Genomic DNA, 19233 nt, shown 5'->3' with positions numbered 1-19233 from the left:
GAACGCGAGAATGTAAAGAAACGAGCGGTGCCGCTTGGAAAAGTGGTAAACATACATTTTAAGTGTTTATGAGCGTGTGTATTGTGACCATTTTAATTTAATTTCATTAACTGGCATTCTGAGAGTCAATGTAACCGCAGGTAATATTCCTGCTGGTAAACTACCCGGTGGGGGGCGGGGGGGATACCGGAAATAGTTCCGTTTTGCCTTCCAAATTAAAACTGAAAGTTATTTAAGATAAAAATCGACCACCTTTAAGAAAGGGTTTCACGGTTACATATAACAAATTCCTCTCTCGCCCCTGCGGGCGGTCTATAGTTCAAACTCGTGTCCTCTACCAGACGCCTGGGAGGTTGAGGGTCCTGCGCAGTATCTTGCTGTTCCTGGGACTATATACAATAAAATAGGACTATAATTAATTGCACATTTGTTTGTTGATGTTATGTGCATATGTTAAGAGGCTTAATTAAGCTTTTGCACATTTACTAAACTCTATTTTTAAGGCCCGGTGTTCTGACAAAACGTCCTACTTTGGCAAAACGTCCTACCGTAAGTAGTTTATGCACATTTCTGCTGTCACAGAGTCATTCCAGCACAAATGTAAGGAGGTATGACGGTTTGCCACTTAACTTTGCCCATCAGAGTATGCTTGTAGCTCATAATTATAAAGCCAGGACGTTTTGCCACTTCATTTTAGCCGTTAAAGTATGCTTGTAGGTCACATTCACAAAGGTAGCATGGTTTGGTCCTGAGTAAAACTTTAGGACTATAATTGTTGTTGTTGTTGTTAGTATTATAGAGATGACTGTCTGTCAGACATATACATTGTTATGTATTAAGTGCTGAGAATTATTGCATGTGGTATGAAAGATTTCCTACGTCTGACCTTGTAGCAGTATAGCTGGAACAGTCTGTTGTAGATCCTGTCTCGGGACAGATACAGGCTGTATATCCAACCTATCTCTGTGGCGCCTAGCCCTGTAGATGCTACAAATAATAATCTACTCAAAGTAGCAGATTGTTTGGACTTGATTGTTATTATTGTTGTTATTACTGCATCCCAGAAATGTGCTGCAAGACACCAATAGCACCATACCTGCCTAAGGAAAAAAAAGACAAGCTTTATGTCTTTTCCTAGCTTTAGAAACACGTTTTTAAACAACCAATTTATGTTTTGTAATTCATAAACATTTTTAGATTTTGTTTTGGCAGATTTAAACAGCTAAAGTCTGGGAAATTTGGGCCTGGTGTATTATTTGTTGTCACTATCAGAACTTTTAAAGCCAACAGCGTGTACAGAACATGTTAAAATTCAAAACTAGTAGCGCGAAAGGGCCACTTTTATGTTGAAAAACATCACCGGAAGTGTCTTTTTATCATCGAGTCTCACCTGACAGCGGTCCACCGCGCCCAGTGGAAGCTGGAGGCTGACTGTGGAGCTGGGGCATCCTTGTTTTGTTAACCACCGACCCAACACCAGTGAGCAAAAAAAAGCGAAGTCAAAGCCGTTTATGCTGAGCTTCTGAGCAGATATGGGATGCAGGTGGGGAGGGGTCGTTCGTCCATCGCTGAGTTAGCTGACTCCGGCTTTTATATTTCAACAATACGTGCAACACTATGGCTAAGCAGTACGATGTGCTCTTCCGACTCCTGCTTCTCGGAGATTCTGGGGTTGGGAAAACATGCTTGTTATGCAGATTCACGGACAACGAATTTCACCCATCTCACATCTCCACCATCGGTAAGACGCTGCACTGCCAGCAGGACTCGTTTGTTACCTGTTTTCTGCACTTCATGTTGATCAGCTTTCTGATTTATCCTAACCCTCTTTCATCGTTTTATATGTGTGTGTGTCCCTTTTTTGTGGCCAATAATTTTTTACCAATTAGATCCAATAAGGTTGAACGGGAAAGTGCTGCGTTATTACTTAACCATAGCAGTGAATTCATACAGCAGAAATAGAAAAGCGTGATTGGATTGTTTGGAGAAGCCCTGAGAGGGGAAGAGCCAACACTTGGCAGCCATGCAGATGAGTTCACCAACTACCAGCGCTTGGCACTGACTATGCAAACGAGTGCCATTCAAAAAAAATAACAAAAAAGATTTATATATATATATATATTCTCATATATATGAATGAGAAGTGGACGTTTTGCATCAGCATCCTTGTTACCGGTTAAACTGGGGCCCTGGAGTCAGCAGGTGTACATTAATTGGCTGCAAGTGGTTTCTGATCAAAGTTCCTTCTCAACTCAATGCCTGGCACAAATTTAGTGACCCATTCTGTGAGGTCTTTAAATAAAATGTAAAATCTTGTAAAATGAGAGTTTGTCAAATGATTAAAACTGCAAACATCACTGACTAAATATCAGTTACACAATCCTGGTATGCACTAATCAGATGTTCTCTCTGTGACTGACAGGGCTGACATGTTCAGCTCTTTCTCTGTTTGCAGAACAAACTCGTAGATTTGCCACTTCCCTGTCGATGACTATTGACTCAGCAAAGCCGAGCCAGCCTTCATTCTCATAGCTAATATGGGCTGTGCGCTTCGTAGTTTGGATTCAGAGTCACGACAGGCGCATTACCATGTTTTCCTTTGAGGTGAGGGAAATAAGGATATACAGTAAGCAGTGGGTTTTACTCACATGCTGCTGCAGAGTCTGCAGGCTGTGCTCTCTGTGTGTGTTTAGTTAATAGAGAGATCTGCAATTTGCCAGAAATGAAGAAGGGAGCATACAAACATTGCCGTGGGTGAAGAAAAAGTCAGGAAATGCTCCTGCTGGTTGTGAGTGATAACTGACTCTTGTAGTGAAAAGACACACAGAACATGTTGTCGAGATAAGGTCGAGGCAATGAATCATGAATCCGGTGCTAAGCCATGTATTTACAGGCGGATATTACTTCACAAGATCCAATATAAAAAGGGAATATAAACACGACCGTGTCTCTATTTGTTTCTTCCTTTTTATTTTTGGACTCCTTTAGTAGTTAAATAAATGCCTTTGTATTAGTTTGAATAATGCTCCTGTAAATAATCCACACTCTATTAAGCTCAAATTCATTTAAAGGCTTGTCTTCCCTCATGTTTTTGCCAGCCAGATGTGATATATGCCCACATGCATACAGCTGCAAAGGCTGCAGTATGCTATTTTAAGTCCTAGACCTATAGCACTCCACAGGAAACTTCCACCCTGGAGAGAGTGATGCTTACAACCTATGCAGCAAGCCTTTCTCTTGTCTCCTACAAGGAAAATCCCAGCTGTTTGTGTATGTTGAAAATGATGACTATATCGATCTTTTTGTGCTTTTGTTAGACCATACCCAGTGTTCACAAGCACAGCTGGATGTGGTAAGAATCTGCCGTCTGGCAGGCAGTGAAATCCAGACTCATATGGGCCAGAAGAGCTGTTGGCAGCAGGTGGTGCCTATAAGCCACACTGAGAGGTCTTTCATGAAATAATTAAAAGTTAATTCTTCTGATAAACAGGGCCCACAAACTCCAAAGGGAAAGAGAGAGCAGGAGCTCAAGAGTGACCATCATCAGTGCTTTCCTTCAGCGGTTCAATGAATCATTTCCCAACCTTCACGCTGACAGAGGGATATAAATTCTCTCCCCTGTCCCCCTCATTGGTTATTCCATTATTTATCACACCCCTTTACGGTCCACTCATTCATTTTCCTGCTCCTAATTATCCCAAAAACTGCTGCTCCCATGGCTTCTCATTTTTTCCTTCATAAAACACTATAAAACCTTTGTCTCTCATTAAGCTGATGCTCCTGCTGTTACTCAGAATGCTACAATCACAACATGCAGACATTAACAGCTCCTAAACAGTGTGATAATGAATAGCTATTTCTAAGTATGTGGATACCTGAAAACATATATATGAATTTTCATTGCTGTTGTTATACTGTAGACATTAATCTGCTGCAAGGCATTTGAAGACGGTGAATTTTCTCCCATATAGCCACAAGAGCATGAATTAAGGTTGTCAGCTGTGACTTGTGGGGGAAGGGTTTTTAAGTGTTTCCACACCTGAAATCCATCAAAACTAGCTGTTTTGATGGATTTCAACTAGCTGTTGTTGTTTAGCTGGCATTGCGTGGAGGATATTGTCATGTTGACATGTTGTTAAACTAACAGGCTTGGTTCAGACCAAAACTATAAAAACATAGCTGGGAAAACACGCCCACTGTTTCTAGAACTGCATTTTCCTGTGTTTTTACAGCATTTTGTTGTCACGTGACCTGTAAATGCTCTTTGGCATTTGATGACAGGTCAGTCCCTGCCATTTCTGCAGGAAGCAATTTTAAGTTATACATAAATATAAAACTGTCAAATTGCATTCATTTACTGTAAAGTACCTGCAGACAGGTTTTCTAGCATTAAACAGTTATTTTTACACTGAAATTACTATAATTTAGATCAAGTTTCCTTCTATAAAAACATCGCAATACTGTGCTGTGTAAAATATTGGCTATACACTGTAATATTGTCAGCCTGTTATTTAATGTAATTTTAACGCCGATACTTTAATAACCATTGGAAGATAAATTTTGCATGCTGTAAATCTATATATACAATCACTTTATTGCAAAACCCAGTTCAACTGCTCGTTTACACAAATATCTATCTGCCAATCACAAGGAAGCAAATCAGTGCATTTAGGCATGTGGACACGATCAAGACAATGGACATGAATTCGAAACAGGGCATCAGTAAGAAGAAGAAAAGTGATTTAAGGACTTTGAACATTGCATGGTTGTTGGTGCCAGATGGGCTGGTCTGAGTATTTCAGAAACTATTGAAGTGCTGTGATTTTCATGCATAGCCATCTCCAAAGTTTACAGTCAGAGAACAGAGAAGAATTGCCAGGCTGCCTTGAGCTGATAGAAAGGAAAAGGTAACTGAAATAAGCACTCAGTGCAATCAATGTATGCAGAAAAGCATCTGTGAAAACACGTTGAGCCTCACATGGGCTACAGCAACAGAAGAGGACACCAGGTGGCACTCATGTCAGCTAAGAAACTGAGCCTACCTCTCAGTGGACTCACCAAAATTTGACAACAGATGACTGAAAAAAGGTTGCCTGACCTGATGAGTCTTGATTTCTGCTGTAACATTTGGATTATAGTGTCAGAATTTGGCATAAGCAACATGAAAGCATGATTGATCCTGCCTTGAGTAAACAGTTCAGACTGGTGGTGGTGGTGTAATGGTGTGGGGGATATTTTCTCGGCACCATTTTTGAGCCCCTTAGCACCAACACAACAGCCTACCCGTGTACTGCTGCTGACCATCTCAATCCCTTTATGGCCGATTAGCCATCTTCTGTTTTTATTTCCACCAAGACTGCATGTCACAAAGCTCAATCATCTTTCTGGAACATATCATTGAATATCCTGCACGTAGATGGCCTCCATGCTCATCAGATCTTAATCCAGTAAAGCACCTTTGGGATGTGATGGAACAGGAGATTTGATCATGATTGGACGTGCAGCTGACAAATCTGCGGGTACTATGTGACGCTATCATGTCGGTGTGGTCCAAAATCTCTAAGGAATGTTTCCAGCAACTTGTTAAGTTTGTATCATGCAGAATTAAAGCACTTCTGAAGGCAAAATACTCACGCAGTGCAGACCGTCATGTGTGACTTACAAATCTTCTGCCAAAAATCTACTTTATAACTTGTGACATAGTCAGGAACCTCTTTTAAGCTCATGGCGTAACCTTCCACGTAACCTGATGTGCACCTTGTGAGAAGTGTAACTATACGTCCGGTCAAAGCAACCTGCAATGACTTGAATGGCGTAGACGTTTGCAGCGTAGGATTAAAAATTCCCACAGAAGACTAAATCAAGCTTTAATCCGTGTCCACATTTGCGTCTCCTGAGTTAAGTTTGTTGTCTTTCTTGCACTGAGACAAGATCCCTTTTTTCATTAGTATTCACCGTTGCCATGTTACACTGGAAACCACTTAACACATCCACAGCAATCAAAATCTAAGCACTAGGTACGAAATAACACCACATTACTTTTAAATATGAACTTAATATTTACACTTCCTTAATTAGCCATGTCTGGCCTGGGTCCAGTTTATTTTTTAAATTTCTGTATGTTATGCACTAATTGAAGTAGTGGGTCATCTCTAATATGCTTTTAAATCATTAGACTCCACAGAAACTTGCCTTTATTATTATTTTCTATTAGATTTAACACAAGCATTTGAAGTATTCACAAAATAAAGCACCTTACTTACCTTAAAAAATTCCTATATCTTTTACAATACTTTCTTCCAGCATATTTAGATTCATTGCCTTCTGAAAGAGGTGTTCGATAGGCAGTTAGTGTGAGTCACTTGGTCTCTTTACCATGAAATAAAATCAGTGCTATAGTCATTAAAACTGCCACTGCATGTATGAAACGAGAAACTATGACTTAGCTTTCTAGTTTCAGCTGACTAAAAATGGAAAGATTGAATATTAAGAGTCAAACAAGGCCACGGTAATTGGAGCAAGAGTTCTGATCGCACCTGAATGAGTAATACTTCCTCTCTTGTTGAGGTATTTCATTTTATTTTCACAGATAGCTGTGTTCGGGGGCTGGAGCGTGCACACTTGTCTGACAAAGAGCAGCTGCAGAGATGATTTAGTAATGGTATTCAGTCACACTGCTGAGTTTAATCTTCCTCACTGTTACCTTGCCAGTCTTGTCACTGGCCTCATTGGACCTCCTGGCTGTCAAAACACCAATAAAATATCAGCCCTGTGCTGCTTTATATCATAGCTCAATAAGCAGCTGTCCACATTGTACTTATCCCGGTGGTGTTATGGTTATACACGTAGCTCGCTGCTGCTTGATAAGCTCAGTGCTCTAAAGGGTCAGAAATGGATTACAGCCAGCACAGATGGCTATCCTATTGTAGGAGGTTATCAGGGAAACAGAGGTGTTGTCATAGACTTGGCTTTTCTGCGCCTGTCCATAGCACAGATAGCGTAATCTTACGAGTATATTATGTCAGCTGAGGTGGCTATAGTTGAGGTTGTATTTGTCAGGAAGTTTCAGATGGCTGGCGACTTTACTGCATGTTTCTCTTACTGCAGTTCCTGTCACGTCTCTAATGTGTCTTTCTTAAAAAAGACAGGAAAAAGATATAAATACACACAGTATACAGCGTTTTGTCTTGAGTCAACCCTCATTTCTACTACTATAGGCGTCTTTTAGTTTGCTAGGCTTCTTGAAGGACATTCAAAGCTCTAATTTGGATTTTGTTCTGATCACTGTCAAGATGATTCCACACTGCTTCAGTAACTTTGAGGTCCAGGCTCTGGGAAGGCCAATCCATGACTGATAGTGTTACTATCTACGTGTGCTTGCATTTGAAGTATTTGGGAATATTGTGATGCTGAAAAATTGACCTGTTGTTTCATTTTTCTATATGGTATTACAAAATCCGGTGGTACTTTGTGTTCATAAATTAATCCGTTTTGAAAAGATTCCCAACACCGCTGGCTAAAATTCAGCCCCAAACCACGACAGAGCCTGCACTCTGTTTTACAGATGTACAACTGGAGAGATTCAGTGATATTCCTCTCTGCTGACCTCCTGCATACACATCGACAATGATTTCCTTCTTTCTGAATGACTTTCAGATGCTGTTCATTTGCTGTAGATTAGTTTTGTTTTTGTTTTTTTAGGCCTTTTTTTTTCTCCAGTTATCCAGTTCCCCAAAGATACCATTTAGAATTGGTTCTTTTCTAAATTAGGTGCACAAGAATTTGTATCTAACATTTAATCATAGAGTATAAACTTTTTGACCAATTGACCCTGAACGTTTCATACTGAGAGTCATTTTCAGTGGTTACTCGGACACAAAAAGATTCACAGTGCACAGCCAAGATTGACGCACCAAAACCAGAAGAAGGTCCCCTTTTTCTATCACCATTACAACTTCCTCCTTCATCCACAATGTGGCTCAGCTGCAGACAGTTCAGCGAGAAGTGGCTCAGATCACACGGCTGAGCTGCCACCCTCAAGCACAGATTAGGTACAGGCTACAGAAGTTTGTGAGATTACTACTTTTGCAACTCTAAATATTTCTTCTGTCAAACTTTCAGTCTTAACTCTCAACCACTGCTGACTGAAGTAAGCTCCATGAATTGAATATGTTTTACACAACTCTTTCTGGAGGCTTTGCAGAAGTTTTTCATACATGCACTCATACACCTCAAGATCCTTAAACAGATTTCATTTTAATTAAATCTTTCTAAAATAATTTTTTTAAGACATGTGACATTTTAGTACTGATAAAAAAGGTTTTAAGTGGAGATTCCTTAAACTCATCAGCATTTGCCTTCAGCATTTCTATACTTATTTGTTTCCTTCTTCTTTGAAGCAGCTGACATCTATTAGTAAGGTACATTTCTGCCATCTACTTGGCTTGAGTGTAGTTAGAAGACCCTTTGTTATAAAATCACTCCAAGGGTTCAGTATTAATCATCCAAAGTTTTTGTTATACTGTGTTAAAGCAACATTTTTCCTGGATAACCTTCTTTTCAACCCATTAAAGCAGACTGTGTCATCCTGCAACTGTCAAATACAACAGGTGCCAAGGAATGTAAAAGCTACTTCACTAACTATAAACTAGCATAAACCCCTTTCCTATGAATAGACACATTACAAATGCTAACTTAATGACGTGTCTTTTTCTTCTCTGGTCCTCAGTCACATGTTGGCTGCATAACTTGGTATTCAGTCATAAAACACTTTGACAACCTTTTCTCTTGGACCTTTTCTAAAATTCTGTAGAATTTTTCCTCCGGCTCAGATATTTTAGCCATGTTAAAAAGACATGTTCCACTGGTTTTCTCCCTTGACATCCCTCAAACCCCGTGTTTTGCTCTCACATCCTCGCTCTTGCTTTTATTCCCTCATGTGCTATTATCAGCCTTAAATTTAAAAAAAGTTTTGCCACCTTTTTTCCTCTATGTGTTCCTGGTACTGAAGAATCCCAATAAGATTGTGTTTCAATACAGATTAATGACAAGTTTATTATTGCCAAAGAAGGATTGCCCCTTGTCCTTGTGTTCCCCAAAGACAACAGCTGTTGACAGCTGTTGTCTGTCCTCTGCTAGTAATGCTAGTCATGCATGTCAGATCCATCCCCCAGTGACTGGGTGTCAGTGCCAGAGCATCCATCCGTCCATCCATCTGTTAGTGAGCCTGTCACCATTACCTACAGCACGCTGACATATTTTACTGCCTAATCCGTCTTGCACAGTCAAACATAGTCATCCCAGTAATTAGTCAAGTCAATTTTGGGTGTGTAGCCATTTGTTTTTACATGGCTCTCAAACTGCTGATTGTGAAATGCTGCCGTGTTCAATTAACTGCTGTCTCTCATACTGTGCACATTGTGCCTCTGAAGGGAAGAAGCAAAGCTGACAAGAAGCGTTTGTTTTTTTCAAGGTGTTCCTCAAGATTAATGTTTTTTTTTTTTTACAGAGCTACAAAAGCTGAGCGCAGGATTTAGTATGCAGTATTCATATCGCTAACTCAAATGTGTGCAAGTCACGGACACGATTCAGCTCTATTCTCTAGCATATATTCCCTCATGACAATAAAAAGCAATAACATTTCGAATAGTAACAGACTGTCAATCAAATGTACTAGTGTGTTTCCTTTTAAGGCTTTTTTAACCGATTGCAGATAGTTGCAACATTTATGGCTGTAACAGCAGTTACACATGCTTTTTTTTAAAAATTCTGTCTTTGAACAGCAGTATTCAGGGCGTTCTACATTTTTTCTAATGCAGACTGAAAAATGTGGGGAAAAGAAGCTCAGAAAACAGACATTTTTATGTTGAAGGCTGTCTTTGTTTCTACGTGCTTTGCAACTACAACTAAATTTGCCTCATTTCGCACAGTTGTTATAAAGTAATCAAAAGCAATATAAAAGATGAATGTCGCCACGGTGATGCCACGCATGGGTGTTGAATTCTGCATAGCGGAGGTTCAGTGTTACCATTTGGCCGCTGACAGGTTTTTCTTAGAGCTAAAAATGCCCACAGGCTGGGGTGCTAATGCTAGCAAGTTTGGTTAGCAAAGTGAACTGTATACATGCAATGAAAAGGCATAGATATGCAAAGCTGAAGTACGAACCTTTTTGGTGGTCTGCATCAATATTAATCTGATTATTCCATTAAATGCTCAAAAAGGCACAAACACATTGGAGAGCCAACTTCGTTTAGCGGAGATGAACTGAAAGTTAAGGTGACCACACTCGTAACTCCAGTGTGCAGAGAAATAAGTTATGAATAAAACAACTTTAAATTGTTATGAAGAGGGAAACTGTCCTAAGAGGCTCAAACAATTTTTCTACCAGGCTGTAAACACACTTTTTTCTGCTGTAAAGTTGGCCCTTTAACATGAAAGTCTATCGGGACTGGCTCATTTTTGAAGCCTCAAGTGGCCATTCTAGCAACTGCAGTTTTTGTTGGGTTTTTCAGCTTCAGAGGTTCCTGCTTGTCCAATGCCAGCTTGATGGAAAAACCCCTTCTTCCTGTCAATAGGATAAGTTTTGTAAAATGGCTGGCAGGATGTCTGACTGGATGAAAAACCCACTGAAGTTGATTTTTTTTTTTTTTTTTTAGCAGCTGAAAGAAGACAGTGTAGGCTGAAGCATGACTTGCTTTTCTCGAAATAGAACTTAGACTTTAATGATTTGTCAGTTTAGTTTTCTTGATTTTCCAGATTTGGTCAGATTCGTATTTGTAGACATTCACTGCTAAACTGCAGAGCCCATTAGGCTTTCTGTCTATATCCGCATTTTCTGCTCAAATCATTACAATTTCCATGAATGACTATCTGACTTGCTTAATACAATGCAGGAAGACAGCATCTTTTTTTAATGGTCTCCTCTCTTGTCTCAAGCCTCGGGCGCAGCAAGCTGCTGATTGTGATGCTGACCTTTCATTTAGTCTGAAATCTCTCTGGTCAAAGGCAAAGGTTGAGTATAACTTTTAAATGAGGCCCCTTATTGTCAAGCCAGTTCACTCTAGCCTCCAGCAACATTCACTGGACTCCTTCTTAGCCCAAGTATAATCTGAAAACAAGTTCGGCCAGCTGTAGTAGATATGCCAGCTTTTCCTTATGTCAGTGTCTTAGAAAATGAACCTCATAATAAAAAACACAAGCAGGACGTTTTCCATTTCTGTGAATCGATTGGACCCGGTAGCTCTTTCTGTGCGCGTGATGCTGGCTGTGGCACAGGGGTGTTGAGTATCAGGTTAATTGGGATGAACAGTTAATTGATTTCCCAGGGATTAGTGCGGTCTATAGAAGCCTGTGGGTGTGCTTTGTATTGACTTAACTGCATTAGTCTGCATTATAGATAGAGAAAGGAGATGAGGAAAACAATGACTGTAGTTGAATGTAAAATCTGATTGCTTTGTTTAGGAATTTTACTGTATCTTATCCAAACGTTAAAGACTTACTATAGCAGTTGTTTGTTATTATTGATGTTCAGGGGGGTTGGGGGTATTGCCATGCAAAACAGGACTCAGTTTACTGCAGTTTCTCTGAGATCCTGGCTTCAGGCTCTTCTTCTACAGTCTTATTACATATACACTACTGTCAAAAAGTCCTCATTTCCCATTATATATATTTCTCATTATATGTTTTTTTCTAAGGAGCCAGAATTTCTTATAATTTTTAAGGCTATATTGAACAAGAGTTTTCCAGAGTTTCTGAAGTTCTTTCAATGTTTATCTTTGGTGATTTGTTGCTTTGTCATTCATTTGAAGTCCACTCCTTGCACATCACTGTTGCAAAGTCTTTTAATTTGTTAACCACTTAAGACTTACCTATGAGTCTTTAGAGCATTAAAAAGGACACCTAACTCAAGGGAACCAGTGTTGTGTATACAAATAACAGCCAACTCAGCGAAGAACCAATTTTAAATTGTGTCTTTTTGCATTTTGGTCTTAGAAGCCTTTAACAAAAACTTAGCATTTTAAGCATTGCTTTCATTAATGCAAGGAAAAATTGTATGAAATAGTGTTTTTGCACAAAGAATGTGATTCACAAAGAACTATTAGTGAAAAACCTGGCATATGTCAACATGGTAAGATGTGGAAAGCAGTAAAAGCTTCATTTTTCTGTCCTGACAACGATTCCAAACATTTTATAAAACAAACCTAGTAAAAGCATGCATGTGTGGTAAATAAAAAATGCCACGGTGCACAAATATCAGTCATGGATTGGCCTCCCCAGAGCCCAGACCTCAATATTATTGAAGCAGTATGGGATCATCTTGACAGAGAACAGAACAAAAGGCAGCCAACATCCAAAGTAGAGCTTTAAAGTTTTGAATCTGCTTAAAGACATTACAAGAAAGCTTGTCTGAGGGTTGAATAATTAAAATGCTCATACCAAATATTGACTTTCAAGCTCAACAGACTTGTGCAAAACCTAGTTTTTGCTTTATATACTGCATTTCCATGTATGTTTGTCCATGTCTCCATAAAATGCTGCACATTTACAAGCAAAGTATAAATGCCTAAAAACTAAAAACTCTCATATATGTTTAAAAATGGACAGTCCTCATGATAACAAATAAACTTGCCCCTGTCTGACTTTCTGTGAATAATATCACACTCAGCTGTCTGAAATAGATCAGAGATCACTGAAGCGTGAGTGACTGCTTACTTAACCCCTTCCCAGCTCTCTTTTCTTTCTTCCCATCCCTCCTGTTTGCTGTTATGTTGTGCTCAGTTATCATATAGCTCTTTTTTTTTCTTGTTCCACCTCCCCAACCCCTCCCCCACGCAGTCAATACAAAGGACTGAACTAAACGAGCACTCTGCTCACTGGATCATTAGCTCGACCTTCTCTCAGGCTGATTATACAGGGATGATGTGCCTCTCTTTGTGTTAATGTTTCCTATGATGTTGCAAAGCTGGAGCAGATAGTGGTAAACGTCCATCTGTCGGACAAGCTTGGTTAATTAATGTTGGTCGCTTACCGAAAGGAGAGTGTATACAATTCTGACAACAGTCAGAGCATTTAGGCTGTCTCTGGGAGAAATATCAAATAAAGCTACTTTGTGAATGTGATGCTGTGTTTCCTCATCGTATCTTCTCCCTTGCAGGGGTCGACTTTAAAATGAAGACACTACTAATAGATGGTATCAAAGTCCGCATACAGATATGGTAAGAAACTGGAAAGAGACAAAATCTTATTATAAGGTGTTGTATGTTGTTTGAAGGGTTAACCATAGACTGCATGTGAAAAATTTAAAAAAGTATTATGTAAACCATAATGCCAGCTACTGATATGTGGACTACTGTTCTATAACCTCATGTCAGGCATTAAGGCCGCTGCCATCTCGGGGGGTTATTTGAGCACAAAGGGACCATATTTGGATTGAAGGGTGGAGATAACAAGCTTGGTTAGCAAGGTGTATTCATAAATTGCATAATTGCTAATTAGTGATAAAATAAAGTAAAATCAGCATAGTGCTTAACACGTTTGGCCTACACAAGTTCCCTTGTTTACAGTTAGCGGGAGAGACAAATCCTGATAGGGTTGTGTTGGGAACGTCATCTGTGTTTCTTAAAAATTAAACAGGAAAAGCTGAAAGAAACTTTAGTGCACAATAAGCTGTGCTATTTGTCAGATAATTATATCACAGGTCACCCAAAAGGCACAACCACAGATGAAAGAGTGATTTCAAACCACAGATATTTCTCGATTTGAAGACATAGTATGACCAAGATTTACAAAATATTTTTTTAATAGTTTCCCAGATCAAAAATGAATGATTGAGTCCAAAAACTGTAACACAGAAAACTATTTTCCCAGAGACTTCTATAGGATAAAATTTCTTTTTCCAACCTCAGCTATCTTCATCTGGCGGCCTTCAGATAGCATCCAGGTTTAAAGCCCACCTGTTTTGACTTCACCTAGAAGATAGCACGTACATTTTAGTCACGTATGTTTTACTATTTTTGTAGCACCAAACCTGGAGTTTGTGCCCTGTCATAACTCACAACTAGAGTGATGACATTTTCCCAAACTTAACCACTGATGCGTCACACTGACGTTGTAGAATTAAGTAGAAATCGAAATGCATGAGGGAATTTTCTTTTCATGCAAAAAATTGTTAAAATGCAGCTAAATCGCTCAACTTCTTTCTTTTTTTTTAGAAAAGACTTTTATGAATTTAACCAGATCACAGATCAACTGCTGTTTTTTTTTTTTTGGTTTTTTTTGCATTTTATCTAGAGAGCCTATAACCCACATTTCACATACATCTGTCTACCTGAAGTCTTAACTTTGACATTGCAAAAGCTGCACAAGAGTCACTAAAAAAAGCTCTGCTGACCACAGTTTGCCCTTTTTTTTGTTATTGTCTGAAAAGCTGAAAAGGTATTTTAGGTGTCTGGTCGAGATTTTGCTAAGTGTCCTCTTTAGCCTCAACACTTCTAATTACCTGCCTCCTGCACTCCATGTCATTGTATTATAATCACAAAATGAATATTCATATATGTTTGTTTTGCAGGGACACTGCGGGCCAGGAAAGGTACCAGACCATCACTAAGCAGTACTACAGACGAGCGCAGGTAGCTTAAGTCTCCTACAGTTACTCTGCCATAAATTGATGCAATATTATTTCTGCACACACACAGTACAAATTTAAGTCTAATCTGTTTTAGATTCAGTTTGTTCCAGCTACAAGAATAACCCTTGCCTAATCCTTACAGCTGCTTATGTTACTTCTCTTAAAGGAATCAGTGGAGCCGCTACCCTGAGGTTTTCACAACAAAAGGATTTCATCTGAGACTAGTGGTGTCGTAAATGTTCTTCCTTTCCTCAAAGGAGTGTGTAGCCCTTTCGCAGCAGTATGAAATTTGTTTTGGGCTGCTAAAGAGGTTAAACTGGCTGAAACCTAATTGTCTATTTACCAGAAACTGGTAATGAAATTGAAAGGAAAGTTTCTTTATCCTGTTTTGTGCTCTAAAACAGTTGAGTGGATTTCTCTTCCAGACTGTGGCTCACAACACAGAACACACTGCCAGTAGAGGCAGCCAGTTTTCCAAGTGCTAGTCTGATTTGTTTATGGGAATCATAGGAACGTGTTATGAAATGCTCCAAAAAGGGTTCAAGCAACATTTTGTAAACATGGATCTCAAAGGTGCTTGAAAAATATGCATGTTGTTGTTGTTTTAAAATCTTTGACCGTCTCTTTTCAGGGCATCTTCCTGGTATATGACATCACGAGTGAGCGATCGTTCCAGCACATCATGAAGTGGGCCAGCGACGTGGACGAGGTGAGTCAGTGTGATTTGGGATTTAAGAACTCAATAAATCAGGCACATTTTTCTTCAACGCTGTCGAAAGGCCCGAAGTAACAAATGGACCGAGTGTGCAGAGGCTCCAGCTTGACGAAGAACATATGGCTGGCATGGTGTGATAGAAACCAAACACACTGACCTGACAGCTATTCTGCGTTTACGGTGTTTCGTCTTCGTTTGTCATAAATATCGGAAAGAACACGGTTTTTCCACATGCGCTCACTTTTTCTTCATAAAGCTCTCTCGTCTTCCGCTCCCCTTTATCGTTTCCCAGGTGATCTTATGCTATTAATTTAGTCATTATGAATGTAATTTCCTCTATGGGTCTCTCCAAATATATCACCTATTGATGCTGGCACGCTTCCCACTTGCTTTTAATCTAGGTCTCATTTCCTGTACACTGTCGCGCTCTCTGCATTCTCCTGGCATTTGAAACATCTCTCTGCTGTCTTATCGCTTTGTTTTCTGCTCTTCTCCCTTGTCTGTAAACATCTCTTCGTGTCCACATCACAAACCCCTGCAGTACGCTCCTGACAAGGTCCAGAAGATCCTCGTAGGGAACAAGTCGGATGAAGTGGACAAGAGGCAGGTGGCCACTGAGCAAGGCATCAAGGTGGGTCACTCTGGCATCGATGGCTATGTGTACCTAGCAGAACTTGAGTTCGATTTTGTGGCTCTGCTTTGCTGTTTAGATACCTGGGATTATTCGGGAGAGAGGGACTAAAGAAGCATAACGTGCTCAGTTTTTTTCCATTTGCTCCCATTTTCACCGTAATCTGTCTTCCAGCTGGCCAAGGCTTATGGAATGGATTTCTTTGAGACAAGTGCCTTCACCAATCATAATATAACTGAGGTGAGGTTACACGGGGAGACACTTCTCTCAAGGCCATGCACAGAAATGCATGTACCTGTAATTGCATCACGGGGTGTCTCATCATGTCTATGTGTCTCCTCCAAAGACTTTTACACGACTGGCTGAGCAGGTGCTGGCAGCCAACAAAAAGGACCTGGATCTACTCCGGATGTCCGTTAACGACGAGCTCAATCTCACTGCTCTGGAGGAAGAGGAGGGACTCTGTGACAGTGCTGCTGGCGACCAACGCAAAGGCTGCTGGTGTTAGAGGAAAACCTTGAATCCTGACTGAACATATGTCACACATGCCACACACTTTGCACACTCCTGGAAAAATGTGTTTCCTTTTTCTTTTTTTCTCACCAGAGGATGAGGCTTACGTGTCTGTAATTTTGATATCAGCTATGTTTCATCTTAGTATTTTAATTTAGTTTGGTGGGGCAGGGCCAAAAGTGCTAACAAGTCACTTGAGAGCAGTTTTAAGGGTCAAGCGAGAAATATTTTGCTGAACAAAGACTGTTTGCCTCCTTGTAGCTGAATGTTCACCATTTTCTGAACAGTTTAGCATGTCTTTGTAACCAAATGTGATCTCTATCCACTGCAAATTTGGCAATGGACACAAAACTTCTATAAGGGGTGAAAATGAAAATCTGATAATGTTTTCTTTATAAGTTACACAGATGTAGAGTACAGAGGAACTGGTTGAAATCCCCTTTTTTACCTTCAAATGCTTTAGATCCAGTACAAGAAATTACCACAAGAGGGTGCTATATGCATTGCAAAAACAGCACTCGAGATGTCCAGTGGTCATTACATCCCTGTTTTTCCTCTTCTTCCGTTCGTTTTTGGTTTTATTTGCACTTGCAGTGGCTTCCTTCAACGGAGCGAAATGATTCTGAATATATGCATCCACTTTATTGCATTTTGTTTGCATTGTTTTCATACATATCATGACAACAGAGGAAGTGTTGCAGCTTGTAATATTATCTAAGTGGTCTGATTTACCAGTCTATGGCGAGGGAAACATCGAGAGCAAAATAATATAGTTTCCCTGTAGCAAACAGAAGGTATTTTTATTATTTTATAGAGTTTGTTTATAGAAGAAACTATAGTACAGGTGGATCGCTGACTGCATATTGCATTGTACATACCACGTTTTTAAAAGCAATGTAGATTGATAGACTCATGAGCAAGTGTACGTCATGAACTTCACTGTAGAAGGCTGTATAAAAAGTCCACATGGGTATTCTCGATGGTCTAAAATATTCCCTTTGTGAAGATAATAATGTATCGATCATTTTGTTCTTTTAATAGCTGTTTTGTACAGAGTTCAGTGGAGATGCCTTTTCTTTTGTTTGCTCACAGATTTAACAAAGGACGAATGAGGGTTCTGCATGCGTTTCACACTCCTTTCCTTTCTTTTCATTGTAACTTCAATGAAGTTAATATTCACCTAACCGTAATATAAGTGAAGCATTTGACCAGAGTTGCCTGTTTGGAGAGTAGACACAGAAAGATGAACTTTGGCTACATTTTTTGCAACTTAGTATTACTAAATGCTACTCAAAACAATTGTTAACGTGTGCAACATGTGAAGCGGCGGTATGTCGTAGCGAATTATGTTCTGGACTACACTCTAGATACACAACTTATCTGTGTTGTTTTCAGGAACTTTATTTTTCTCTTTCTTTCAGACTACTTTAATTGCATTTGTGTAACTATATTACATGCAACATGTTAACCTTGAAGAAATGATGTCTGATGTTTATGAGTAAATACTTGCAGTTATATGACACTGTGCTCAGATGTCTTCTTGGTAATCACTAAATATGATTTGGAGATGCACTACATTGTACTATGCTAAATGTTCAGGTACTAAAGACAAGATTTTAATGGCAAAAACATAAAACCTTTGCTCATTTAACCCCTTTTTAATAATTATTATCAGAATCCCTGAAATGACACGTTTCCTGCTTTTTGTCTTTTAATGGACATTATTACTCTTACCAGATGATGGTATTGCAGTGTGTCCAGTAACATAGAATTGCTGTATTGTAGGGCTGTGCGATATGACCAAAATCTCATATACCGATATAAGAATTCTATCGTCCCGATAACGATATAAATCACAAAAATGTAACATTTTCTGTAAATTCTGTGAATCTCGGCCAGCTCGACTTGCGTGAAGTGTTTCCATCTGCGCGTCCTTTACCCGGAGTCGAGTGTTTTAACCGATGCATGAAACTATACATTTTTAGACATAAGTTGTAACAACCGCCGTTTTCTTTGTATTTATTACACGGCGTGCTGCGGGGAAAAGCCTATTCTAACGTTTGAGTCTAAGGTTTATTTTTTAGCACCTGGCGGCTCTTTTTTTACTTCTCATCCGTGAATAATCTGCTTTTTCACGTGATTCAGTTTATTTTGAAAAGTCTCAACAGGATCTTGAGCTTTATTGTGAAAGGTTTATGTGGAACATGAACAAGCGGACACGCGATGGTGTTACCTTCATTGTTGCTAACCACAACGCATAAAAACAGGCGCTTGTCCATCCGTAGTGTGGTTACATTACATATAAGAGAAAGAGATAACTTTAAGAAATGTAGCCACTACAGTGACCATCAACACGATGAAAAAATATTGCTGTAAACAGTTTCTTTTGCGACACCACGAAACAAATGATAGCGTAAAATGAAACGATAGATGTTTTTATATCATCATCCGATATGTATCGTTATATATCGAACAGCCCTACAGTATTGTTATATAATTATCAATGTGTGGGTAATGGTATCATATCATATGCTGAACTGCTCTCACTTTAGACAGAAAATGAGTCTAAAGTGGATTGTGTTCGAAATTTCTTTATCAAAGCAAACCACTGTCTTTCCCTCTAGTTGGCCAGATGTTGCCAGTGTATAAACCTAACCATAAAAAATGCAATTTCAGTCCAGTAACTACAAGTTAAGGATGCTGTCAGCATTTGTTACTTAACAAGTATGTAAATTATTGAATCCACAT

At 39.4% G+C, this 19233-nt stretch overlaps 1 protein-coding gene across 1 annotated transcript; it reads left to right on the top strand.

Moving 5' to 3' along the window:
* Positions 1 to 1398: 1398 nt before the first annotated feature.
* On the top strand, positions 1399 to 18005 carry rab15 (RAB15, member RAS oncogene family). The gene is made up of 7 exons (XM_026143126.2): positions 1399 to 1741; positions 13154 to 13214; positions 14567 to 14627; positions 15258 to 15335; positions 15883 to 15972; positions 16147 to 16212; positions 16319 to 18005. The coding sequence occupies exons 1-7, from the start codon at positions 1618 to 1620 to the stop codon at positions 16478 to 16480; spliced, it is 642 nt and encodes a 213-aa protein (XP_025998911.2). The 5' UTR covers positions 1399 to 1617; the 3' UTR covers positions 16481 to 18005.
* The last annotated feature ends 1228 nt before the right edge of the window (positions 18006 to 19233 follow it).

Source organism: Astatotilapia calliptera, chromosome 15, assembly GCF_964374335.1.
Source record: "Astatotilapia calliptera chromosome 15, fAstCal68.1, whole genome shotgun sequence".
In the NCBI taxonomy this organism is placed as follows: Eukaryota; Metazoa; Chordata; class Actinopteri; order Cichliformes; family Cichlidae; genus Astatotilapia; species Astatotilapia calliptera.
The sequence above is the reverse complement of the archived record's forward strand: the minus strand, read 5'-3'. Positions and strand labels throughout refer to the sequence as shown.